This window comes from Adelges cooleyi, unplaced genomic scaffold (assembly GCF_023614345.1).
Source record: "Adelges cooleyi isolate 19-005CV unplaced genomic scaffold, UGA_ACOO_1.1 ACOO_flye_CR_arks_rails_tigmint_CR_PRNA_2, whole genome shotgun sequence".
Taxonomy (NCBI): Eukaryota; Metazoa; Arthropoda; class Insecta; order Hemiptera; family Adelgidae; genus Adelges; species Adelges cooleyi.
Genome location: NW_026095860.1, coordinates 4,409,288 through 4,435,076, shown reverse-complemented (window position 1 = coordinate 4,435,076; position 25,789 = coordinate 4,409,288). Strand labels below are relative to the sequence as shown.

Sequence of the window (25,789 nt, the reverse complement as noted above, 5' to 3'; positions counted from 1 at the left end):
ATTTAACTAATAATTACCCATTACAGTTTAACCTTTAAATTAAGATTTTGTAAAAAATTGCCTATAATTTACTCCTTAAAAATGGACGGTGCGACGCCCTCTTAAGGGCCCCATACAGACCATTTTTTCAGTCGAAACACATAATTTTCATTTCATCGCACAGGCCTAACCAGTGATCCGATAAGCAATCTAAAAACAGATTTGAATTTGTCATGAAGTTTACTTAGGATAGGTCGAGGTACTTTTTTCAATTTTCAATTTTAACCCTTTCCAAATTTGAATTTAAAATTTGAAATTTTATATAATGTTCAAACGTGTTTAATACATAGTAGGAATAAGATATCAAAAAAGTACGTCGACCGATCTCAAGTAAATTTCATGACGAATTCAAATCTGTTTTCATATTACTTATCGGATGACTGGTTGAGCCTGTGCGATAAAACAAAAAATGTATGTTGTATTAACTAAAATGGCTTTTACTCGTGGACAAAATGATTTAAATTAAAAATAATACCTTGAAGCTTATACAAATTAACCGGTATATTTTTTGACATGGTAGAATTTTATTTAAACTAATTTTTTCTTAAATATTGCCTATACAAAACTCCTTAAAAATGGTCTGTATGGAGCCCCCATAAAGAGATTTTACCATTTTCAGTAATTATAATTCTTAACGCTTGTGACCTCCCCGACCCCAGTAAATTCACTATTTTTAAATATTATCTCTCAGTCTACTAGTCTATTTATTTTAATATAATGTACAATTAGTTTTTTATAATGATAAAATATATTAACGGGACGTAGGTTTGTATAATAAACGCTATCTGTAAATTATCAAGGGGCTTGGGCCCCTTTCCCGGAAATCGTTTCCGATTTGGAGTATATTTTCAAATCTACAGAGAGCTTAAGGTAGACGAAACGGTGTTGGTGGGTTCCGTTTCCAATAGTGCAAGTACCTAGGTATACCGCATACCTACATTCGGTTTATTATTGTTTTCATTGTTGGCGGTCGGCATACGTGCCTGAGGTCGCGCGCGCGCCGCCAAAATGCCCAACGCGCCGTTCGGCCGCCGTCGTGCGTCGTCGCCGCCGTTCGGTACCGATGGCGGCGGCGGCGGTATACACGCGTGACGTCATCAAGTTTGTTGACTCGGCGAACGCGTGAAGTACCCCTCCAGCACCTCCAGCCCGCGTCCGCGTACAATCACAACAAAAACACAACGGACGACGCGTCTCTCTTTGTGCGTCGCGCCACGGACGATCATTCGTACGCCGAGCTCCGGTCGACGGGTACGTACCACGCATAACCACCACTGGTATAGCCGCGGTAATCGATAAAAAGCCGTTTTGTACCTACCTACAGTGTTAATATTGTACGCACATAGGAGCTTGTTCTTCTTTATCAGTTTGCGGTTATAATTTAATTTTAATTTTTTTCTCTTTATTGTCCGTGTGCTGTACACTCGACTACAGCTACGCACGTTGCAGTACACAGTCGGTGGTAGCTTCTCAGCCGTTTGGTTTTTTCTGGCCCCGCAAGCGTAGCAGTTTTCGTGACGCCGTCGGACGTTTTACGCGCTAAAATCATGACCACCACACCGAAATCTCTCCCAGAGGAATCGCTGGGCGGTAAGTCTCGGAAAAATGCTATTATTATTTTATTTACAACACCCAAATCGATGATGCATTCTGATAAAATTCACTTTTGTTCGCCCTCCTCGACTCCTACTTTCATTGCCCCTCCGCCCCCGGTACAGCACAGCTGTTTCCCCGTGACGTTGCGTATCGACTTAAAGCCCGGAAAACCCGATCCGTACCTGTTACGCCGGGCAATACCGAAACTGCTGTTTTTTATAGTAATTTTTGTGTTTGTGTTATTCCCCAACTCTTAGGCAGTCTTCGCAATTATTGATCAAAACGTTGGTGTTTTTTTACGCCACGTTTCACGTTTAAATTCCATTAATTTTCATTACTCTTTGGTCAAACTCTGCAGTCGTTATACTCTAGTCGTTTCCAATGAATTGTCCTTATTATCATTTACCTGGTAGAATATTTGATGACTGGTAAAACATCACCTCAAAAGTTTGGTGTTTTTATTAAAAAGTTCTTTTGAACTACACACAAATCCTATAAAATTTATATTTTCGGGAGTTATAATAAATATTTGTCGGGCTTCAAAATAAAAAAAAAGGCCCGGTTTCCCCCCCTCAAATTTGTGGTTGTTTATTTATCAAAAATTTAGCTACAGAGTATTTTTTTTTAAAACTGTTGTTTTTTCAAATTTTGTTAAATTTCTGCTCTGGGATCAAAATTTAGTATTTTCCAGTGATTTAAATGTAATCTAAACACTTCTTTTTTTTTAAATGTCATTTTTTTTTTATCATTTTTATAATAATTGTGTATAATTTATGTTTTTTCTCTGTAATTCTTATTAAAAATAGTTTGCAGTTAATCAGATGTTTAAAAACGCACTGATAACATCCAAGTAGGTATTAAGGTTGTTGCCCCCCTTTGTATTTTTTAGATCTTAATAATTTATTGAGTAAATGTTTAAAAAAAAAACCACGAAATAGTATAAATAAATAAAAATTTTAGAAATACTGAATTCGGAACATATGGTCTGATGAAATATCCTTTCTCTTCATATATATTCCAAGAAGGTTTTAAAACTGATCAAGACGCTAAAATATATTTATTCTTTTATATTATTTGATCGGTCAAACATTCATAGTAATATTCATACTAGAAAAAAATATTTAATGATAATAAGCATTCTTATAACTAATGTGTAATACTTAGGAATAAAGAACTTGGGAACTCTAAACACGTAGAAAATGGTTACAGACTTCAAAATTTACATTTATAATTATTTATGTAGTTTAGGTATATTTGTATTAAATCATATAAGTTTGTTTAATTAAGTGTAGGTATAGTGTATACCTTTAAATACAACTATTGTTTTACTCTAAGTAAAGTTTTAAAAAAGGTGTTTTCCATAACTGTAGTCGATGCACACATTTGCCAATAAAAATAGATCGATTTTTATAACTTCTGTGGCAGTGTCCCTAAATAATTTTGAAATAAGTGTTCAAATTTTATATGTTATGTCTGGCATATTTTTAAACAAAATTTTACATCATTAAGAATTTTTTATAAACACGTTTTTTCATGACATTATTATTGGGTATTATTAAAAAAAATATGTGTTTGATTTGTGGTTTAACCGTTGTTTTGATAAATACTATTCGTATTGCTAACCCTCCTTTATTATGATCTGTTAAAAATAAACAACTACAAGGGTCTATAAGAAATCTATTATTGTCGTTTAGGCCTTATATTTTGAGCAGAAAAAAAAATATTGTTTTCACAGTAAACTTAAAATTAAAATTGTTAAATAATGGTCTCGGCTGTATGTATGTGACATTGAATGAAGCAAATTTTTCTCCATCCAATAAATGCCATGTCTTTTTACCCAATGTTTAGCTTAGATCATTTTGCCGTTTAACCATCAATCTAAGTAAATAATTTTGAACAAAAGGTAAAATTCTGAGTTAGATTTATGGTGTAAAGTAAAGTAAATAATTAATCTTAGTGTTTTGAATTTTAAAGACACGAATATCTTATAATCTATTGTTCATTTAGAGAAAAGTGTACCTTTCATAATAGTTGTAAACATTCTATCTCAAACGCAGTCGTATGGATAAGGTAAACGCCGTTAGTATATACACGTGTATATAATATAGTGGAGTAATAACTAGTCTATTAGAAATGACTAATTATAATAATTAAACATTTTATCGATCATTGTGTCGAGTAGGTAATCCGTACAGTTATCGATTACCATATATATCTCACGACGACTGTTGTGTGTATTGAACAGTACTTAAAAAGCTCATTGTTGACAATCTGCTATGATGACATTATAATAATTAATATCGCTTTATATTGTAGTATGACATGATAGAGTAATAATATTATGCTCGTGTATTTTATTTTAGTCGCAGATTGTTGCGACTAAACAATCTGACGTTTGTTTACATAAACACTAATTATCGCTGGAGCGTGTAATGATTGGCGTTTTAAATTTGTTTTGTCGCCCAAGACTTTCGGCGCGTGTTCTATGTAAATGTGAACTTTCTAATCCGAGCTTTACCTTCGAAAAAAGTTTAAAATTGATTTGATCATCCTCTTTCCGGCTCGAATTTCGTACAATAAAATAATAGGTGTTTAATATTATATTCATTCGGTGGTGCCCCGCAGTTAATTAACCGGACGCACGTGCATTGGGCAGGAGTAGCGGTTTTTTTTTGTTATGCATTGTGTAGTGTAATTTAGTTTTTGTTTTTGCACGCGCTTGGTCTCAAGGTCACGTTAAGACTGTACTTTCCGGTGTTGCCACGCTCGAGGCAGGCTAGGTCAAACGATTACCCCCCACGGGGTTACTCCCCCCCCCCGCAAAACTTCTCGTATTGTAAGTCTGCTGTACATGATCTCCACTTTCATCGTTTCAATTTGCTTACTTGCTTTCGTCCACGTACGATAAAAACACAAATCTTTGCCTTGGAAATTGACCGTAATAATATTTTATGCTATGGTTTGGGCACAGAATAGATGACGAAAGCATAAGGGTCTCTTTCAATGTAATCAATAAAGTGACGGACTGTTTAGTATTATATGTTATGTCTATACACAACAAATGTATAGATATTATAAAATTATAGTGGTGTAGCCTTAAGATGGCCGCCGCGTTTTTGTGTGGCAGAGATCTTGTCCGTTTTCAATTTTTATCAGTGTTCAGGGCCTTAGCTGGGTTAAAATTTTGATTTGGTGATTTGCGTATATTTGTACAATAATGAGGGGGGAAATATGTCATTAGGACATTTTTTAATATAAAACACATTTTTAGGCTTATACATAAATCATACAGATTAAAAATATTCAAATGTCGAATACAACGTTGTTTCTTTATTAGATTGATATTAAAATTATAAAGCTATCATACCAATTATTACCATTACAAGTAACGACAAAAAAACTAAAATATTGTGTTGGACAATTCTTATTTATATACCTTTAAGTTATAATATAAAATAAAACACATGTATTTTTCTAGGTAAAAACATCGTTTAGAATTATTATTCCCATTATAATATAGTTATATATATATATATATATATAGTACGCCAGTATATATTAGTACAAAAAACATTTATTACATGCCAAAAAACGTAGGAAAGAATACATTGTGCGCTAATTATGACCGTTTTCACCAGTGTGGCAAAACATTTAAGTAAAGTTTAACCTATTATTTTAGTATTGTTAAATTGTACTTAATTTTTAAGCTAAACTGGTGAAAACAAGACCATTTGTCTTTTACACGTCGTAAACTTGCCATAATTGTTTCTTTAACAGTGTATTTTTTAGAGGATATATTAGTACATTATTATTTTAAATGATTGAACACACTTTAATATTTTTATTTTCCAAACAACCCAGACAGTACACATGCCGTCATAATATTAATAACACTATACTAGACGTAAATAACATTTTTATTTGTTGTTGTTGTTTTCTACACTTAATAATCTTACATTGTATTATTGTATTGCTGTTGTAGTACTTAAAAAAAAAAAAAGATGATAAATCATAGAATTAAATTTATTATGAAACCACTGAATAGAAAATGTTTGTAAATTTTCATCGCCGTTTATAAAATTGTTTAATTATTAATTGTTATCAAGAAGATAGTTTTTCGACGAAAATATTCGCCATGAACGTTTGAGCATGCAGTGTTCACCGTATTTCAGTTTTTGTATCGGTTGCTAATTTTTTTTTACACTAAATTCTGAGTAAATCATAAACATTTTGCAGGCATATTAAATTTATTTTATTTTCATCTAGATGCCTTCAGTTTAGAACTTCATAGTTGTCTCAATTAATTTCAATAATATTTTGTATTCAAATAATACCTTAGAAAAAACTTAGCAACTTATGGTTATATAATATATAATAAAATAATCGAATATTATGTGGAAAAAAAACTAAAATTTAAAGTTGAATTTGACATAATAAAAAGATTGTTGGTATATTATGGAAGCCAAGAATCATCCTGAATATTATCTATTTGACCTATCATAGCTAGTGTTACATATCCGATGTACATAATAATAATAATATATATTATATATATCTTCTTCGTTGTCGTCACGCTCATAATTAAAATTGCATTATTACTATCCATTTTTATTACTTGAACAGTAATGTTATTTCATATTGGTTTCACAAACGTAAACAGCCCAACAGAAGATTTTATAAACATTAGTCGCTGTGTTGATAGATTTTCACGCCGACCTAAACACATTTTTTTTTTACAAGTGGAAATAACCCGAGTGTCTTATAGATAAACGAGAAGTACTCTTTGCTGGTAATATATACATCTGATTTATGCGGCGAATGTAATCGTTTGCGACCGTGTTTATACTCATGAGTCATGAACCGTAAACGTGTATTATGATAATTAACATAATTTTCCATATTTACCTAGTTAGTATTAGATTTATGCGAAAAACGTACCAGAACATAATCTGCATCGACGAAACGTTTTTTTTTGTTATAAAGAATAACTTACCAGATGTGTTAAAATAATTATAAAAAATATACCAATTATATTTTATGTATCAGCCATACGTTTTGATTACATAAATTAAATTACTTGGTTTCTTCGGAGGAAGTTCGCGATAACAGCATGACGTGTTTTCGATGTGAATTATTGTTTAATGCCTAGTTGTTATTCAATTACAAGTTACTTATTTTTTATGTACAGAACACATGTGATAAAACGGTATACGTAGTATTATTGTTTTGCTCGCTGTATAATAGTATACAAAATTATTATTTTGTTAGATCGTTTTTAGTTGTCCATGTAAAAAATATGATTCTGAAATCTGGACGAATATATGTTTTCTGTTTGAATAAATTAGGTTATTTCGGTGTAATCGATTTTTGTGTGGGTGTATTTACTGTGACCAATAAAGTTATTCCACAACAAGCCCAACTGTGGAAAGTAACATTTATTTATTTTACATTTGTGTGCATCGCCGCGTGGCATTTTGTTCTACTTTTAATTGATGCGGTTGTTTGTTTTATCAGAACTATATTGTAATGGATAAGCCAGCCATTCCCCCGTCCTGTTGATAAAGGCAATATTATAATGAATTTAAAACTAGTCACACAAAATCGTTGTGTATGTCGTATGTAAAAAAAAAAACAAGGCGAGATAGTTTCGTCGGGTGAGTAATTAGTTAACTCGCCGTTATCATTTATTATTTAATAACACAATCTACTGGCGTTTAAATTATATGTTTATCACAGATTTATTAATATCATTACTGTGTTCTGGACGTATTATTAAATTTGAATATTCAAATATTCTGTTACTGGCTAAACGTTTTTATTGATTGTATATTGACAGTTTAAATAGTACAGCCTGAAGAACAATAGATTTCTTGTCCTATTATGCTTTGTAACCAACTGCCATGGTTACACATCCACAATTCTTTTGCAAATTTTTATGGTTTTAATAATTGCTTGATTTTGAAGAAAATAAGTGAACGTTTTCAACTATAAGTCACTGTTAGAATTTTCTATGACCAACCATTTTAATTTTGATTTTTTTTGTTGGTTTTAGTATTTTTAATTTTACCCTTACCCCAAGTTGAGGATTTAAATTATAGCAATTACCAACAACCTTAGCCCTTGCTCATAATGTATTATCTAGTCCTTGACTCGTGAGTAATTTTTCTACGACGACTCCACAGTGGTCAGCGGCTAGACGTTTTGATTAATGATAAAATGCTAGGCTATTAATAGATCCAATCTACCATATTATATATAATTATATTTTTTTTTAATGTTTGCGCAGTAGGTTCTTGCCCTTTAACATGTAAACAAATGACTAGATACCCCGCCGTGTCCCGTATAACCGGTTTCTACGGAAATGGCATCGTAAACAGCTAGCTCGAGGTAAACAAAATACACATTTTAAATTATTATTCGACCCACATATTTATTATTTGTGAAGTTTATCCACCCTTATCATTGCCGTCTTGTGGAACGGTAGGAATGCTTCTTTTGGGGTTTTAAAAGAAAATGAAACTGGCGACAAATCTACTTGCATTCTTTTTTTAGCCGATACAGTTGATAAACGTTTTTATTGTGGCTATGGATTTGTGTTAGTGTAGGTATGGCTGATTACATAAAATATTTCAAAGCATTTTTCATTATTGTTGTCCTGGTCTCGGTGAAACCGGTTTCTCCTACGAGCGGGTCGGGCCTAAAAAAGAAAAACATTGTCTACCTGATTTTCTACGTAGATATTTTATTATAAATCTTCCAATGTACTCGAGAATAGGTTAGACTTGATTAGTACTTTGAAGTACAATTTTTTTTGTATTGCAAGTTGCTAGTTTTTTATGTTTAGTTTTGACATAAGTTTTGTTAGTGTTTCACATATTAGTCAAAAATTGTATCATAAATTAGTTAAATGAATTACTATTAAATGAATAGAAGTATACAAAATAAGAATAGTTCATTTGATGACAAATCTTTTATTGGGTTGAATGTTACCTTTCTGTTTTTCAATAAAAGGGTAAAGTAATTTTAATAATAATATTATTTCATTATTTTATTACATTTAATACTTTTTAATTTTTATAATAATGTCACATTAATAACAATATTATAAACAATCTGGAAATATTGTAACAAAATAAAAAGTTATTTAATACACATACGCTTTTTATTATCACTAAAATAATGGTTCAAAAAGATTTAAGTCACGCTCTCACAAAATACACTAAAATGAGAAAAATAGCGACAGCTCAACAAACACTGCTTTATTTGTATACCGAATTTCAAAAACGTCACTGACTTGAACTATAAAGTTCAATTTATGTTTTTTTTTTAAATTTTTTGGTGTATTTATCTCATTTTCCACGAAATGTTGACTCAACCCCTATTTCACGCGAAATATTAACTTGAAAATTCCGGGTAGGTTTATTCTTTTATTATTATATCAGTAGGCTTAGCTAAAAACAACCCAAACCGGTGTGTTCAATTATTAGACTGTATCAACTATATCATATATCTATTCGATATCTCAAACGAAATGGTAATATTATAGTACCTACGTCTTGGCAATATTACCTGAGCCAAAGGGAATGGCGTTGTTGCCGAATGTCGCCGTTTCCCCTTTGTTCGATATTTATCCGGCTGGCTGCTCATCTCGTGCAGTCGGTCACGTAGGCCCTCCTCTCATAGCCTGTAATGCGTTGGCAATGGACAGAACCTACCGTGGATACACAGCAAGGACTGGAGGGAAAGGTGGGATGCGGTGGAGTTTTGTACGCGATGACGCTGTTGCTGTCGGTGAAAGCATTACCCACCCCCGCTGCAACTGCTGCTTCGGCCCACGGTTTCATATTATCTCCAAACGCACTTTGTACATAGTAATAATGTACTGTATACCTACTTAGTGTAAGGTCTAATGATTGTCAAATAAACGCTGACCAAAATACACTACCTTTTTGGCCGTCAATTAATCCGCACAGCAAGTATGTCGTCCGTGTAAGGTCAGATTACTTTTCAGGTTAAAATAATATATTCGCCAATATTTTATGATCTGTCGTTAGCCATGGCTGGACATTGGAATCGGGCAATGTTTAATCATCGGTTATCCGATGACGAATGGTCAATTATTATTATTATCGCACTGCGACAGCGTTTTTTATTTTCTTGAAAGATAATATAAAATTAAAAAAAAAGTGAACGCCGTCTAAATGTCTATTTGTCATGTTTTATAATTTTGTCAACATGACTTTGACTTGATGATAAAGGTCGGTCGAATGATCGAATCTAATGTGAGCAAATGGCAATGTAATTATGGTGATTATGGTTATTGTCAACAAAAGTAAAGCGATTTCGGATTATATGCTGATAGTACAAACAGGCCCCGGACACTGATATAAAAACTAACACGGGGAAGATACTTGCCACACAAAAACGCGGCGGCCATGTGCCTTAAGGCTACACCACTATAATGTTATATCTAATGACTAATATTCGGTGAGTTTTTTAGTTATTTTCGTTGGCCACTATTGAAGATTTCATTTGGTTGTTATTAACTTAAAATTCTCGGATGTGTCGATTGAGATTTGTCAGGCGTGCTATTGCGGTGTTGCATAAATTTTCCGACTGTCCTAACAAATTATGCGAGTAGACCGGAGTTGGCAAAAAATTATATAGTTAAAAGCAATTCGCACAAGGCGCCATATAACAATTTTATTGTTAAAAAAAAAATAAATTTATTATAAAAAAAACCTGTTCCATTTGTAACGAGTGTAGGTTATTATACCGTGTAAGTATATTAGTATAGCTTATTATATATTATTTTCTAAAAGCATTGCAGCTGTGACTTCTCGCTTCTTCGCGTTGTTGTCGACAAGACGGCCTCTCGTTCGTTTATGGTGATAGTATAGCCAACAGGTTAAGGCCAATAAAAGGACGGTAAACCCAAATATGTAAAGTTGAAATTTTATAATATAAAAGTAGATGCTCAAATAATTACGAAATTTAGTACCTATTTAATATAGTAGCCAAAAAATTTCCAAGTTCTGGACATTTTTTGCAATAATATAATCATATATTTTTTAAAAAAATTAGTTACACTAAATACTTAAATTGTCTTAAAAACTGTTCTTAAAAGTAAACAACTGTTGACTTTTTTTAGTAATTGTAAATTAAAAACAATTACTAAATATTTATTTTGCATTTCTGTTTAATTACTTGTAACAGAAGTTACTAAATTGATCCTCAGATATACCAGAAAGCAAGTTTTACTAGTCTTACGCTAATTAGCACCTCCTTTTTATAATTCCTAGATTCTCGCTTGTAGGTAATATATTTGGTTACTTTTTTTTAAAAATTATTTTATATCAAAATAACGTGTAAATCACATCATACAAAAAAATACTTTGAACTCGTCTACTTCACAACTTTAAGTAAACTATTCCGCCGAACCTTAATTCAATGCTAACACTTAAGTTATTTTTTTGTTGGCTGATAATTTTTTTATCAGACATCATTGGTGACCTTGATGACGTTTTTTACTATTAATTTTTTTTACCTAAACTTAACTACGCAGCATATTTTTGTTACTCTGCTCGTAATGGGTTTTAAGCGTTAACGACCATTCGAATAATATTGAATCTAAAGTGTAGAATAATTCGAAGAGCGGTTGGCGGAATTTTTTCGTTTTGGTTAAAAAGTAGTTAAAAATTGTTTTTTTTTCTCGAAAATCCTCCAGCCTCTAACCCTCATAAGTATAACGTCGCTTAGTTTACAAATGAGAAAAATATCGATTTAAGATATCAATTACAATAAATAGTTAGAATCTGTCTTAAGTCGTCCGCTTCCACTTCTAGGCATCACTTAAGACTCCCTGTATTGTGTAATCGCACTTCAGTAATCACAGTAAACTAGTATTAGTGGTGTAAAAATTGTCTTTTTAACCATAGAACTATTACTTAACGTACAAACAATGACTGAGCAGAAATGATCTAGTGCGATCCGGTCAACATATTACATATTATATTACTATATAGTTATCGCGTCACGGCTATGACGCGGATTCGGGTTAAAAACTTGTTGGTAAACTACTGAATCGTATTTAAATTGTATAAATTATTCAGTACTATTATTGTTGTTATGCAATTAATCATTGACTCATCGAAAACAAATCTACTCGCAAAAAAAAACACGTTTGTCGTGAATCGCTATCCGTAAATTGTAATAAGACGAAAAAAATTGTATTTTAAACACCTTGAAAACATGCAAAGAAAAAACCAATTTTTTAACGTTATTTGTTGGATTTTCATCATGATGTCATGTTGCCGAAATGAAAATAATCGGTATCGATGAAAATAATTTCTTTGGTGGTTCTTTTATCCCGTCTGTTTTTTGAATACCAAATGAACGTTGGACGTGATCGAAGGACGTTGTATAAAAAAAAAAATATATATATATATATATGTATTATATTATTATAATTTAAATGGCGTGACAGTATTATTGCTATTGCGGTCGTAAACAGTGCAGTAAAAAAAAGTGTAACTTGTATACGTTTACAGTATTAGTAAACAATTCCCGAAGTTAACGTGTCGCCTTCGATAGTTGTGTGTCGGTTTACAATAACAACAGCTGCAGTTAACATGTTTTATATATTAGCCCTGTGAAATGAGTTTGCACAGTTAAACAGCAGAACTGTGCGATCGAAATTGTCAAAGTAGAAAAATAGTTTAAGCTTTAATAATGTTAGTGTTACAGGAGACATTGACTTTTTCAATAAACTCTTCCATAAAATTGTCGTTGGCTTTTGCTGGCCCAGACCCAAATTCTACTGGTCTCGGTATGGTTTTTATGTTCTATTTAAAAAAAAAAAAAAATATATATATAACGTTTTTGAAGAATTTGGGTTTCGACACACGTTTATAAGACGTGACGTTTTGTAAAAACAAAAAGTAATTTTTTGGAGCATTTGTATTGATATTAGTTTCTTATTTAAAAAAATTACATTTGGTTACAGGATAAAACATTCAAATAAAATGCCAGCAATTTATTGGTATTCAGTGAAAAATATAGGTTTGTTAGTAGGGGTTCAGTATATTTAAAAAAACTCTAGTTAGGTTTGAGAGAAATTCCTGGTTATTGGCAGCTGTAAGAAATAACACGTTTTTTGTATTATTTTTTTTCGTTTCCAATTTGTTTAGTTTTCAAACGTTTTCTAAAATAAATACCATTTTTATTTTTTATACAGCTATTGACAGATGCAAGACGGTGGCTTTGATCGCTTACAAACAGGGCACGCTAAAAAAAATATCACCAAACTAACCATCTAACGGTGTAACTTTAAACTGCTAACGATCAAAGATAATTTTTATAACAACCCACATAAAAACTATGGAAACAAAATTATCCCTTAAACACATAAGCCGCCTCTGGCAGTAGGCTATACTCAAATGTACGGAACGCATGCCCGGAAATAAAACATGGGCAATACTGCTATATTTATCATGTTATACTTTTTCCATAGTGCTACTTGTGATGCCAGATGCTACTCCAGCCAATTTTGTTATTACAAAAATGCATAACGCTAAGTGCTGGATCCGAATTGATACTTATTAGTTTGGTTTAAGCAAATGGGTTATGATAGTGTGTGTATGTAGCGTATGACCATATTGCACGAAAAACTGTTAGTTGAAAATCGCTTGTAAAATTTAACAGCTAATAATTAGCTTCAACATGTATAATTTTAGTCGTCGTTACCACACGAGCAACAATAGCGATCCGATTCATTATTATTGCGGTGAATTGCACCTCGACTTGGGAGAAAATAAGAACAGTATGATATTTGTAATTACATCATATCCGCAGGAGACCTAATAATGCCAGCTAGGTAACTGCACTCTTTTTGTACTTAACTCATTAGTTTTCGTAAATTTTTTTAAACAATAATTTAGTAGAGGTTTTCTTAGTAAAGAAATTTATTATATAATATATCGTACTGTGTAGTTTTTCTTCTGAAATCCCCGCCCAATTTTACAGTGCAGGCAAATTCGTTCTTTTATATAAAACTTGTGTTCTCTGTAATCTTCTATAACAACTCGTTGCAATAATAATACAAAAAGTAGCACTTTTTTTTTCTTGTTCGTCTCGCCTTGCCCATGACCTGTACCGGCAGTCTTCTTGAACAATGCCTTGAATTTACTACGCGTAATTGTATAGTAAAAAAAAACTCTAACCGTCAAATCGTACTGGCAGAGGCGAGTTCAATAAGCTCTTTAACGTAGGACATTAAAACACAAATTCTCCATCAGTGATAATCCTAAACAACATGTTTTATTAACGATACATCACAATTTTGGAACAAGAATGAAAAGAAATCTAAATCCGTATTGGGTCTCGGATTGTTATAGCCGTCTAGTTATTCTTTTAAATCTCACAAGTTATGAAAAACTCCATTTTGAAGTATTTTCAGTAGTGTCCTCTACGTTAAAATAATTTTCTAAAATTAATTTCTAATAGTCTTTTATTATATATTCTTTGTTACAATAGCATCAGCTTTAATGTTGAATTTTTAGTTTTTTTTAACTAAAAGAAAATTTTAGGTCAGAAATCGGAATCAGATCTAGTCAAACAAATTCTATACACTTTATATCATTTGGGTTTTATCTAAATTAAAAGTCCACAATTGTTGTTTTACTATGTTACAAATCGAGTTAAAATTATTTTTTACATTTACTATACAAGTATTATTAAATAAACATGTATGTCAACACGGGTACTATTATAATATACGAATCGTTTATTTATGATAGGTGTTAAGTATCATTTTTGGATAAATTTGCTTAACGACAATTATATGTTTAATGATTATAACCTCATCTCTAAACGTTTAAAAATAGTTATTTTTATGATCATAAACCAAAAAGATGTTTTAGTATAATTTAATACCTTACTTTAAATCAGAAGTACACCTAATACAACTAGTTAGTTTTAGAAGTTGTATCATTCATACTGCTTATTATCAAGTTATTATAAGGTTTATGTTTGTCTGTGAAAGGGGTTAATAACATATACACAATAAACTGCAACAGTAGTGCAGTTGCCAGTTAATAATGTTTTTTTTTTTTAATTTTTAGTCTTGTTGTATGTGAAAATGTAGTTACAGTTTGTAATATAATATTATTAAGTGTAGTTAATTTTTTTTAGTTTTCAAAAAATGGTCATTATGTACTTTGCTTTGTTAATTAATGAACGATCCTATTATGCTCAATGACATGGTTCAATTTATAACTTAATAATAATAAAAAAAAAACCATTATGGAAACGTTATAGAAACGTGTCTGTTTCTCCGGTTATAACAACGTAAAAAAAAAAATATTCCTTAAATAAAATTGCACAATGGTTATTATTTTGATGTCGAGTATTAGGTTTGTTCTCACATCGTTTCATCGTTTTGAGCTGGTTTTGACAGCTGCTCTTGTGTATGTATTTTTTATTACAATGTTGGATCGTTGGCCGAGAAATCTAATATTATAAACTGTATAATTAATCTGCAAAAACAGTGTCTTTGTATTTTTTCTTCCTAAATTTATTGCCACGTGAGCGGCGGGGACATTTACCTCAATTCGTCGGTTCTTCCCTTCTACCCCGTGTCTGCTCTTGCCGGGGAGTTTCCGTGACTTTTTCTGAAGGTCAGCAACAGATGTGGAACAATAAACAACCTTCGTCGTCGCCTATTCGCCGCCGCTGTATATTATAGGAACTGTGCCAAGATCGTCGGTCGTAAAAAAGCACACGTGGTGTCTTGGCATCGGAAATGGCTTTTTTTTCTTTGCACGCGCACACGTTGTTGCATAAACCGCCCTTTACACAGTATGTGACGTCTGTAAGCTTTGGGTTTTCGTATTTTGAAAATTATCATCACGTCTGTTTTGCCAAGTGCAATCGACCGCGCAGGTATTTATAAAGAATGAAAAAGCTCGGCGATCCGTCAGTAGTATAGTAGTTATCTGTGTAAGCGCCACATTGTCGTCTCTGATGAGTCAAAGGCGCCCAACAAAGTAACCGAGTGCCAAGTGCGAATTTTTTTAAAAACATTTTTGACCGGCCTGACCTGTTGAGTTTGCGCGTGTGTTGGCTGTGAACAAAAAAAAAAAAAATATGAAAAACTCCGACGGTCGATCGAATACAATTATTACGGCTAACCGCGTCTGCGACAGACCGAGTAATATATTTGTTTTATCCTTTTTTTTTATATAATATACATCCTTTTGTATGTCGTAATCTTATTTCGGTCGGCGATTGAATCGCATTTAGCGAGAACGGCGTTTTCACTTTCTATCCGCAATGTTGGAATCGGACCAAAAGAACCAACTGATTTCTTTAGACACTTCCTCTGTGAAAATCTAAACGTTTCGCTGGGTCCCGTATTTGTGTTATTGTTTTACACTCGCAGTATAGTCGAACATACCGTTTCCCAGTGAAAGGATTTTTATCGTTGTTATGTATGCAAACTCCAAACGGAGTTCGTCAAGTAGTTGAATTGGCTTAACTTAAATTACACCGGGGGGGGGGAGGCGGTAATGTAAGTTTAGGGGCCTTCCCAGAGTAGTTGGAATCAGTTTTGCGATTAATATAAGAAAGAAAAAAATCACAATAACAATATATATGTATTACTTTCTCAACTCCGAAACGAAGCCAAAAAAATTTGATTATAAAATAATGTAGTTAAGTGGACTAATAGATTACTAGATTTATAAATAAACAGCAAAGGTGCCCAGCACGTGCCAATTAGTTATTCACTTTCGTTATTATTGGACGATCAACTTATGATCGAATAACTAGATTTGTAAGAACTGATTTGAATTCACTCAAACAAGTTTTCTTGCATTTTTGTCGTCATTTGTCGTTCAGCGTTTGGGTTTTTTACAATTTTGATTTATTCAATATAGATACAATATTTTAGAGTTTGTAAATAAAGGAAGTCATTGTGGACGATTTGAGGAGGGAATAGTCACTCCTTCCCTTGGATCCAGATTTAGGACATGGTTATTTCATTCTTGTCGAGCAACAAATTTCAATTTTACCCTTGGAAGACCCTTAATACGACACTGGATTAGTCACCTAATGTCATTTAGCCAAAAAATCATCGGTTATAATAGTCCCCTCTAGATAGAACAGCTTTTATTCTTCTAACCTAATGTCTTTTTAAAAAATGTATTAAACAAATATATAAAACGATTTTGAAAAGATATTGATTTTTTTAAACTTTGACCTTCTGTTTTCTTTACCCGCAGTCGTCACGGTAGTATCGCTATGGCCTAAAAAGTTCATTGTTCATCGTCAGTTTTTTTTAAACACGTGTTGCGTAACGTCTAATGATTAAACTAAGACTGCACTTAACACTCTGTGAAAAAAAGAAAGAAAATAAATTGCGTTATGAATGTGTAGCGGCAATCCAATGATAATTTGTATGGCTTCATGTTCTTTTATCGCACATTAAACGTGCCAATTATACAATGTAATTATATAATTCGCATTTATTATTATTATGATCCAATTCTAATAAATACCTAAGTATTATTTCTTTGTACGTTTATTGATTATAACAGCTATGAACTAGTGTTGGCTTGATGCAAGAGATGTTGTATTGATTTTATTTTCATCGGTACTCTTATGTTTGTTTATGCTGTACATTTTTTTAATATTTGAAGGGTTTCTTTGGCAAATCCAGTTGATTTAGAGTGGTCACAGCGTTTAAGAGTAGTCATTTAAAATTCATGACAACCGCTTAAAAAAAAGGCTTATAAAAACGCTTTTGATATGATTATGTGGTTAGTGTTAGAACTTCAGTGTTTTTGTTAACACACAAAAAGTGGGTTTTTTAATGAATATCCGTTTTGTTGGTTTTGCGTGTAGTATGACACGGTAGCGTTGTAAAAAAATACATTTTTTCAAGTGTTGAAGTACAGTTATTACTAAAACATTTTGAATTTTATTTAAAAAATACTCTCAAAGAAAAAGAACTAAAAGTAAATACAGATACTTTTTGAAAATATTCGAATACTCCTACAATAAAAAAATAAAGTCGTTTTGCACGAGTGCATTTTATTAGTTTTTTTTAAAATATTACTGTTATTATTTTAGTAGATTTATTGGTACAAATTTTTCTAGTAGATTTCAATTTTTAATCTTTATTACCCTTTATATTACGGCAAAATAAATAAATAAATATGCCACCCATACATTTTATGATACGTGTAAAAAAACAAATGTATTTTTACAAACAGTAATTTAAAATAAAAAAAGCTGATTTGGACATAATTGTTTTTTTTTTTATACCAACGATGCATTTCTATGTCATCAATTGAAACTGTATTTTTCTATGCCGTTTTTGTGTATTAAATCTATTCAAAAACCTAGAACAACAGCTATTCCACTTCCTTGAGATAACTTTATATTTTGCTGGTCTCGGGTTATATCTTGCTGGTAAAAAAAAAATTATAGATGGAATGGCCAGGGTAGGAGGATGTAACAAGTAGAGGGCAAAATCTAAATTGCTTATTGCGCCTTAGGCCTCAAAACGATTATATTGGGTCCTGGAGACCGTTGTAGAATGCACTGCAGTTGTTGTTGATTTCGATGCACTATTATATCCAGTTATATTGTGCTCTTTGTTCGGTTTTGAGGTTGGTCATTTATTAATGCCTGACATATCCGTGGGCCAACGTAGGAGGAGGAAGTACACGTTCTACATTGAGCCACAGCCCAATATTGTTGTGTTGTTAAGTTTCGACATATGTGACTACCTTAGGACATATGTGACTACCATAGGTGACTTTTATTATTCAACCGTTCTGTGTGTGCATTTTGTTTATTGTATTATTTTTCAACAACAATTATTACTCTTACATACACCTTGCCTTAAAATAGTTAATTCTAAAACTAGTATTGCCACTAATCGACGATTTGTATTCCTCAGATTAACTGTTGAATGTTTTCGAGGGGAAACAAATGTTCAATGTAATAACATTTTATCCTTACCGCAGTTTCGGTGATGAAAGGAATTGTGGTCGAAGGTGGGGGAGGTTCACCCACTGCGCAGAGGATGTTATTTGTTATTGTTGTGTGTTTACTAAATCCAAGGACAGGTGTGTTTGGTAGCTACCGTAGGCCGATATTATATTTATATATTATGTATTTCATAAGGTGAAATCCACGACCACGACCACGACGTAGTTGCGATTATGTGTTGTTAAGACAGAGTCGGTGTAAGATGCGTTACACCTTATTGGGTTACACCCGAGTCCTGAACGGCATAATGCGTTTATTTTGTCTGTCGCAATAGTATATTTTTATTTACTGACTTGTGAAGTTTTACAGTTTTTCATATTATTATTTTATTATTGTCAGTCTTCGCAGTTTATTTTGTTAGTAAAACTTGCCAATGTTGTTGTCGTTTCAACATCAGCCAATTGGGTAATGCACGAATAGGACCCTTGTACTCTAGTAAAGCCAAACAAATTTACCGTAATTATGATCTGTTTCCCTGGTGATGGAGAAAGTGGAAGAGGGGTGTATAATACACTGTTAGAAAATCAGAGTGAGTCACACAACTTCACCACTTGCTTGTCATGGGGTAAAAGTAGAAGAGATTTTTCGATATAAATAGAATACTAAAGCAAAATTTGTACGCTCACGATTATTGTAAAATATGTTTTTAAGTTATATTAATGCTGTTGTTGGTTATGTTAAAAATAATTGTTTTTTAAAATGGTCTCCATTTTCAACAGAACCAGATCTTTTAAAACCTTAATTTTTTTAAGTTAAACTAGGGGATATTTCTGGGTTTTGAACAGCCTCGACTTTTTGTTCCTGTATTTTTTATGATTTTAAAATATTATTAAAATAATCATCTAGCTTTATTTTAATTTAAAATGTTTGTCTTGTGCAGAATCTTGGGTAGACGTTACCGGCGGATGGTCGTCTCCAATGTCGTTACACAGCCCTGGCCGTGTCACTCCAGTACCTTTTATATCATCCGGCGATGAGTACCTCAGATTGCTCAAGGAAGCGCAAAGGGAAAGCAACTCGTCGTCCAGAGTGTTGTCTAAAGAGTCTTCGCGGAAAGGCAGGTCGGTTCAAACAGTTCTTTGGCTATTTACTAGAGATAGAAATGAACTAAAGACTAATTTAATGATTGCCTGTCTGTGTCCTGTTCAGTATACCAGACGGCAAAGTACAAAATCAATAATTAAAAACGAATAGTTTAAGAACAGTTCAACAAATGGGTAATAGTTGAGCAATTTTTCTTAAATCGTAAAGGTAGTACAAAATATGTTAGTGTATATTAAAATTGAAAACATTTTGTTGATAAATATTAATTCTGGTCAGTTGTGATTTGACATTTATTATTCAAATTAAATAACCAAATCGTTTTTTTTTTTTAGAAAAATCGAACAAAACTTATTATAATAAAAAATTAATATCTTTGGTTAAATTTTAAGTTAGTCGAATACAATAGTCTTGAAGGAATAAAAAGTAATGTTCAATTTTTTCAGCCAAAATTTGAATGCTAATAAAGCTATATACATGAATGAATATTTTTTAAAACGTTCCCCTAAAATCGATGTTTTTAAAATATAGACTTGTTTATCGCTTTATAACCAAAACTACTCTTAGAGTTAAATTATTTTCAGCTAAAATCTCAATTAAAGTTTTAGTTTAAGCTTTACTAGAGATGGCAAAAACGTTTATTTTAGAGTTAAACAAAATTCTTATGAAACAGTTTACATAATCCTAATAATACCCATATTTTTGGGTAAATACAGCTATTTTTTGGCTTCAACAAAGCATTATTTACATAGTTTTTTTTCTCATTTTTATTGCTTATTTTGAGTTCCATCTGGCAGGTTCAGGAGTATAAATCGTTTTATTGTGTCGTGTATGGAAAAAAAGTTAGGAGAGCAACACTATGAATCGTCCTCGAATTAACACAGTTTATGTTTATTTTTTACAGCCCCAAATCGCCGCCCAATAGTCCCAACAACGAGCTGGAAGACGACCTCGGCAGTGTTTATATAAACTACTCAAACAAAGTTAGTGTTTTATTTTTTAAGCTTGTAATAATATTCTAATTACGTTTTAACGTAACGAGAAAAACGCGGAAAACGTTATCTGTAGAATCGATAAAATGATCTGACAAACTGGTTAGACCAAAATAAAAATTATAATAATAATAATATAATCGAGAATTACATTTTATGCCCTGTTTATCGAAAGCCAATAGGTTATCTTTAGTGTGTGTTTTAGGTGGCGATTAATGACTCTTTGTTGCACACAACAAAGATTGTATTTATAAGAATAGGAAACTTAAGATTTGGCTTGTGTTTAAAATAGCTTTATAATTTGCGATGTTAAAATATAATAACAACTGCTAAAATGGACTTAATTTTCGTGATCGCCGTCTAATAACTTTAAACTATGCGAACGTTTTCTTTGTACCAATCGAATATAGATAAATAATAAAATATACTAGTTGTTTTTCATTTATCCAATTTCACAGTTTCATAATTTATTACTTTTTACAATATATATTAAACTGGTATGGGTCGAGATAAAAAAATAAAAAATAATATCTCGTCTTGTGCTAACACGGATTTTGTTTAAATTTGAGATTTTATTTAATATTTTTAAGTTTTTTTAGATCAATACAATTTTTATTATTTTTTTTTTGTGTTAATGTTTAGTATTTTTTAACTTGTATATTCATTTGGAACCAGTTGTCGATGAGCGATCGTTATTTTAATGGGTTTGCAATTTGCATAGCTTATCGTTTAAATGGGATCCAATAAAATTCGATATTAAATATACTAATACTAAATTGTGTCTTAAAAAATGTTATTGTAAATTATTTATGAGGAAAAAATCACGCTATTAAGATTGAAGAAAAAAAAAATTAAGGAATTTTTAAAATTGTATCTGTGTTCAAGTTTTTTTTTTATATATCAGAATATTAAACTATGCATAGAAAAAATAACGCTCTAAATTTATCACTACGATTAATTTTTAAATTTTCAATCGTTTACAGGGAGGAGAATTGTACAACTTGGACAAGAGCACCGACTGGATTTGGGATTGGAGCAGCCGGCCAGACCAGGCACCACCTAAGTAATTTTACTTATAAAATATTAATCTAAACATTTTTTTTTTTGTAATCAGCGATTAAATGAATTCCGTACGTCGTACGTTTGAATAATAATTATTTGTTAAAGCCATAAACGGTTGCAATATTTGAATATTATATTAGTTTAATTGATAATGTTCTTAGCCTAGTGGTCATTCCACAAACTGCGTGACGTTGTTCTTTTCAGTGATAAGTAAAGGTCGGATGTTAATGACCATAAATGTATTAAAATATGCATTTTAAAATTTCAAAATATGCAATGTATGCCTTCATTTTGAAATCTGCTAAACATTTTAGGCTAGTTATCAAATAGCCTTGACATAATTTAAATAACGTCTTGAATAGGTTAATTATTTAAAAGGGTATTTCTATGTATCAGGACAACATTGTATTACAATTATTTTGGTGGTGTTTTCAAATTAAAAAAAGAACAAGACGATTATTTTAGGCAATATTTTATAACCAGAATTTTCGTTTAATACTTTTTCTCAGATTGTGTATAATTTTCTATAGCTCATACTGGTAAACACGATAAAAGATAATAATTAATTGGAACATTGTTTTACACCTACAAATATGCTGCTAAATCTAGAAATAAATATAGGCAAATGTATGCTCAAAAGTGTTAAATATGTGTAATAAAAGTGTGCTGATATGAAAAAATCTAATCTTTGAGAATATAATTTATATTGTATTTGGCTATAAATAAATCTAGTTCATTAAAATCAGTTTTAAATTTTCCTTAAACATCATTGTACTAATTTTTATGATGAGTCATTAATTATTTTACTTTATAAATTTAAAAACAATTTGATTTATTATTTATTTTTTTTAGGAACTGGAAATTCATTCATCCCAACAAGAAGACATTCAGCATGCGCAACGCAAAGGTCGGCAAAGACAGACTATTTTCAAAGGAAGTCTTGTACACTTTGTTTTTGACCAACATCATATCGATGATTTTGGGAGTTGGCGTCGGGTGTGTACAGCAGAAAATATTTTTCATTCAAAATAACAACACCAATAATAATAAACCAATAAAATTAATAATATTAATTTTCGATTTCCAGTGCTTGGCTGTATAAAAGAGGCGGCATCATGATGTCCAGAGTGACTCTCGATTAACCGTTCGGCGATGTACCGATGTATACTTCAAAATAAATGCACAATAAATCGACTCAACCCTGTTCTCAAGTCATTAACTCGTGTGTGTATTTTGAGTCTGAATATTGGAGTGGCACATTATATTTTCGAAAAAAAAAATCCCTGAAAAATTCCTTTTTTGTATCAATACTATATTTTATAGGATAATTTTTTTTTTTTATGTTTATTAATGATATAATTAATATTAACTTGACGCATGATAAATAATTATATAGTTAATATAATAATATGTACTATTATTAATATTATTATTTTATTGTTTAAAATAATAAACTATAATAACTTGATAATATTTATGTATAATAACAGTAGCATGTTTCCCTTTCGGTTTATATCGACAATTATATATTTCTTTGGTTTGTTTTGATGATTAGTAAAAAAAAAAAAAAATCTGCAAGAATTTGTTAGCTGGTAAATGAAATGTTACTTTAGAAAACAGTAACCACTATTGTATGTGAATTCTAAATTTGTAGGCAAATAAAAAAAAATGATTTTCCTTGAAACATTCTTTTAGCAGAAATAAAAATATTTATGTGACAACAAAAAGGGTCGTCTAGTCTCCGTTAGACGATCGTTTGTATTCGGGACCAAAGAAAGTGCGGATTTTACAATATTGTAACAAATAAAAAAAAGTCAATTTGATTTTATAAATATTAAACTATTTTTTAATAGCGATGTGATAAGTTTTATTTTTGTTGTTTTTACTTGAACATTTTTTATTGTCTTCAAATCTAATTGTGTTTAATGTGTATGTTAATCGCGAAAGCATAATTATTTCGTTTATACTTTTTGTAATTTTGTAGGCTTATTACATTTGAATAAATTTAATTATTATGTGTACAAGCGACTGGATCGGTGGTCAATCAATCGTGCCACCTATGAAACCTCGGCCGTTAGACCGCCATCGGTCAAAATCGATACTCCTCACACAAGATTGTCGTTTGCAAATTATTTTCTTATTATTTACATTATCAGTAGTCTAATTATTTAGCGACTTAAAGATATTAGATTGTGTTAGATGGTTAAGATTTTTAAGAAAATAACTGTGTGTTTGCGCATGACCTTCTTTTGTATCGCAGATTTTATAAATGTTTTTTTATTACTATTACAATTGAACACAATATATGAATGAGAAATAATATGTTTTAATTTGTCTTATTATTACGTTATAATATTTTACTTAGTCAAATATTAATAATAAAATTTTTCGACGGTTTGATGATAGAAAATAGTTCTCACATCATCAATAACTTTCAATTTGATACATGTAAAAAATATATAGTGGGTTAGATTGAGTCAGAATGGATGATAAACTTGGACGTCTACCATTATTTCCATTGAGAACAGACGATTAATTTAATGAAGCATACAAATCTGTTTCAATTCCATTCTTATCAACAATATTTAAAAATATATATATATATTTTAGAACCATAATGTAAATCTACTCTCACCTTAATTGTGCTTGGGTAAATACTAAATAAAACTTTCAAAAAGAAAATACAGCCGATATAATAAAAACAGTGTACACATTGTTTTGGAGTTACTCTAAAAATTTAATTGGCATGTAAATAGCAACATTTATCAATGTTTTTTTTATAATAACAAGTTTTGAAGAGATTGGTTTAAGATAAGTCATTTATAATATACAATGTACACTGAAAGAACTTCATAGCACGAACTTAGTAATTTTTATATTAATAAAATGATTGAGCTGGACATAAATATGGGTAAATACAAATTTTCTTGAAAATATTTTTTCAAATTTATGTTTTGGATAGCAACACCCAAACAAAATTCAATTTTTACAATGAAAATTTTATTAAAATTAGTTTTTTCTTACATTCTAATCAGTTTAACTTACTTTTGGTGAACTAAAAATAAAAATACATTTTGATGTACTATTTTCAAAAAGGAATTATGTATAAAATTTAAATACTAAATTAGTTATTGTACACATAAGTCATTTACGGTTTAGAAATTATATTATAATATCTATTAATTCTTAATGACCGTTTTCTGAACTACTTGGTTCTTATCATTAATTGTTAATACTTCAAAGGTGATTCACTAAGGTTATTGTTCACTTAGTGGTAAAACCTGAGTACATATCACACCTTTGACATCATAATAGTAGTTTCGAAATTGATTACATTTTTTTGGTGTAAATTATAAAAGTTTTTAAATGGAGCTATAGCTCTAGATTTTTTTATTATTTTCATATTGTAAAATAGTCCATAAGCAAATATTTAGTATACATTTGACTATTGTAAGCAAGTAAGATGTAATAATATGAACAAATTTTAATCAAAGGTTTTTTGGATAGTAGGTAAGTTTTCAAAAGACTAACTGAATTAATAAAAATCGCTTTAGCAAGATACTTATATAATAGTTATGAATGACGTTGAGTGTTTTAACTTACTTGTTTATTAAGATATTCGATTTAAGTTTGTGAAGCTATCGTACTAAAATAGTAAAATGAAAATATGGCCAAGAAGTTATTTGGTAGAAAATGAAAAAAGGTGTTCAGAAAGAACAGTACCTATGTAGATTGAAAATAGTATAACTAAGACTGATGTTTCGGTATTTTAATAAGGGCTTCGACTTCACATTTAAGTATTATTTTTTCAAGAGTAAATATTGTAATTGTGTCTTCTATATTTTTACAAAATAAAAATGTCTGTAAAAACTTATTTAAAAGTTTAAATTGTTATTTAGAAAAACGGTTTCACGCAACTTTCAAAAAAAATGTATTGTTTTTACTACTTCTGAACAAAACTTGTATTTCACTTAATACTCTTCCAGTAGCTTGTTTAAATA

At 30.9% G+C, this 25,789-nt stretch overlaps 1 protein-coding gene across 1 annotated transcript; it reads left to right on the top strand.

Moving 5' to 3' along the window:
• Positions 1-1,244: 1,244 nt before the first annotated feature.
• Positions 1,245-24,099, top strand: LOC126833659 (BCL2/adenovirus E1B 19 kDa protein-interacting protein 3). The gene is made up of 6 exons (XM_050565107.1): positions 1,245-1,629; positions 19,574-19,754; positions 20,639-20,717; positions 21,710-21,789; positions 22,641-22,784; positions 22,876-24,099. Exons 1-6 carry the CDS (start codon positions 1,587-1,589, stop codon positions 22,928-22,930), a joined length of 582 nt encoding a protein of 193 aa, XP_050421064.1. The 5' UTR covers positions 1,245-1,586; the 3' UTR covers positions 22,931-24,099.
• The last annotated feature ends 1,690 nt before the right edge of the window (positions 24,100-25,789 follow it).

Coding starts and splice junctions, on each gene's coding strand:
- LOC126833659 (XM_050565107.1), top strand. CDS start 1,587: ATGACCACCACACCGAAATCTCTCCCAGAGGAATCGCTGGGCG. Junction 19,755..20,638: donor GAGTCTTCGCGGAAAGGCAG/GTCGGTTCAAAC, acceptor TATTTTTTACAG/CCCCAAATCGCCGCCCAATA. Junction 21,790..22,640: donor CCAGACCAGGCACCACCTAA/GTAATTTTACTT, acceptor TATTTTTTTTAG/GAACTGGAAATTCATTCATC.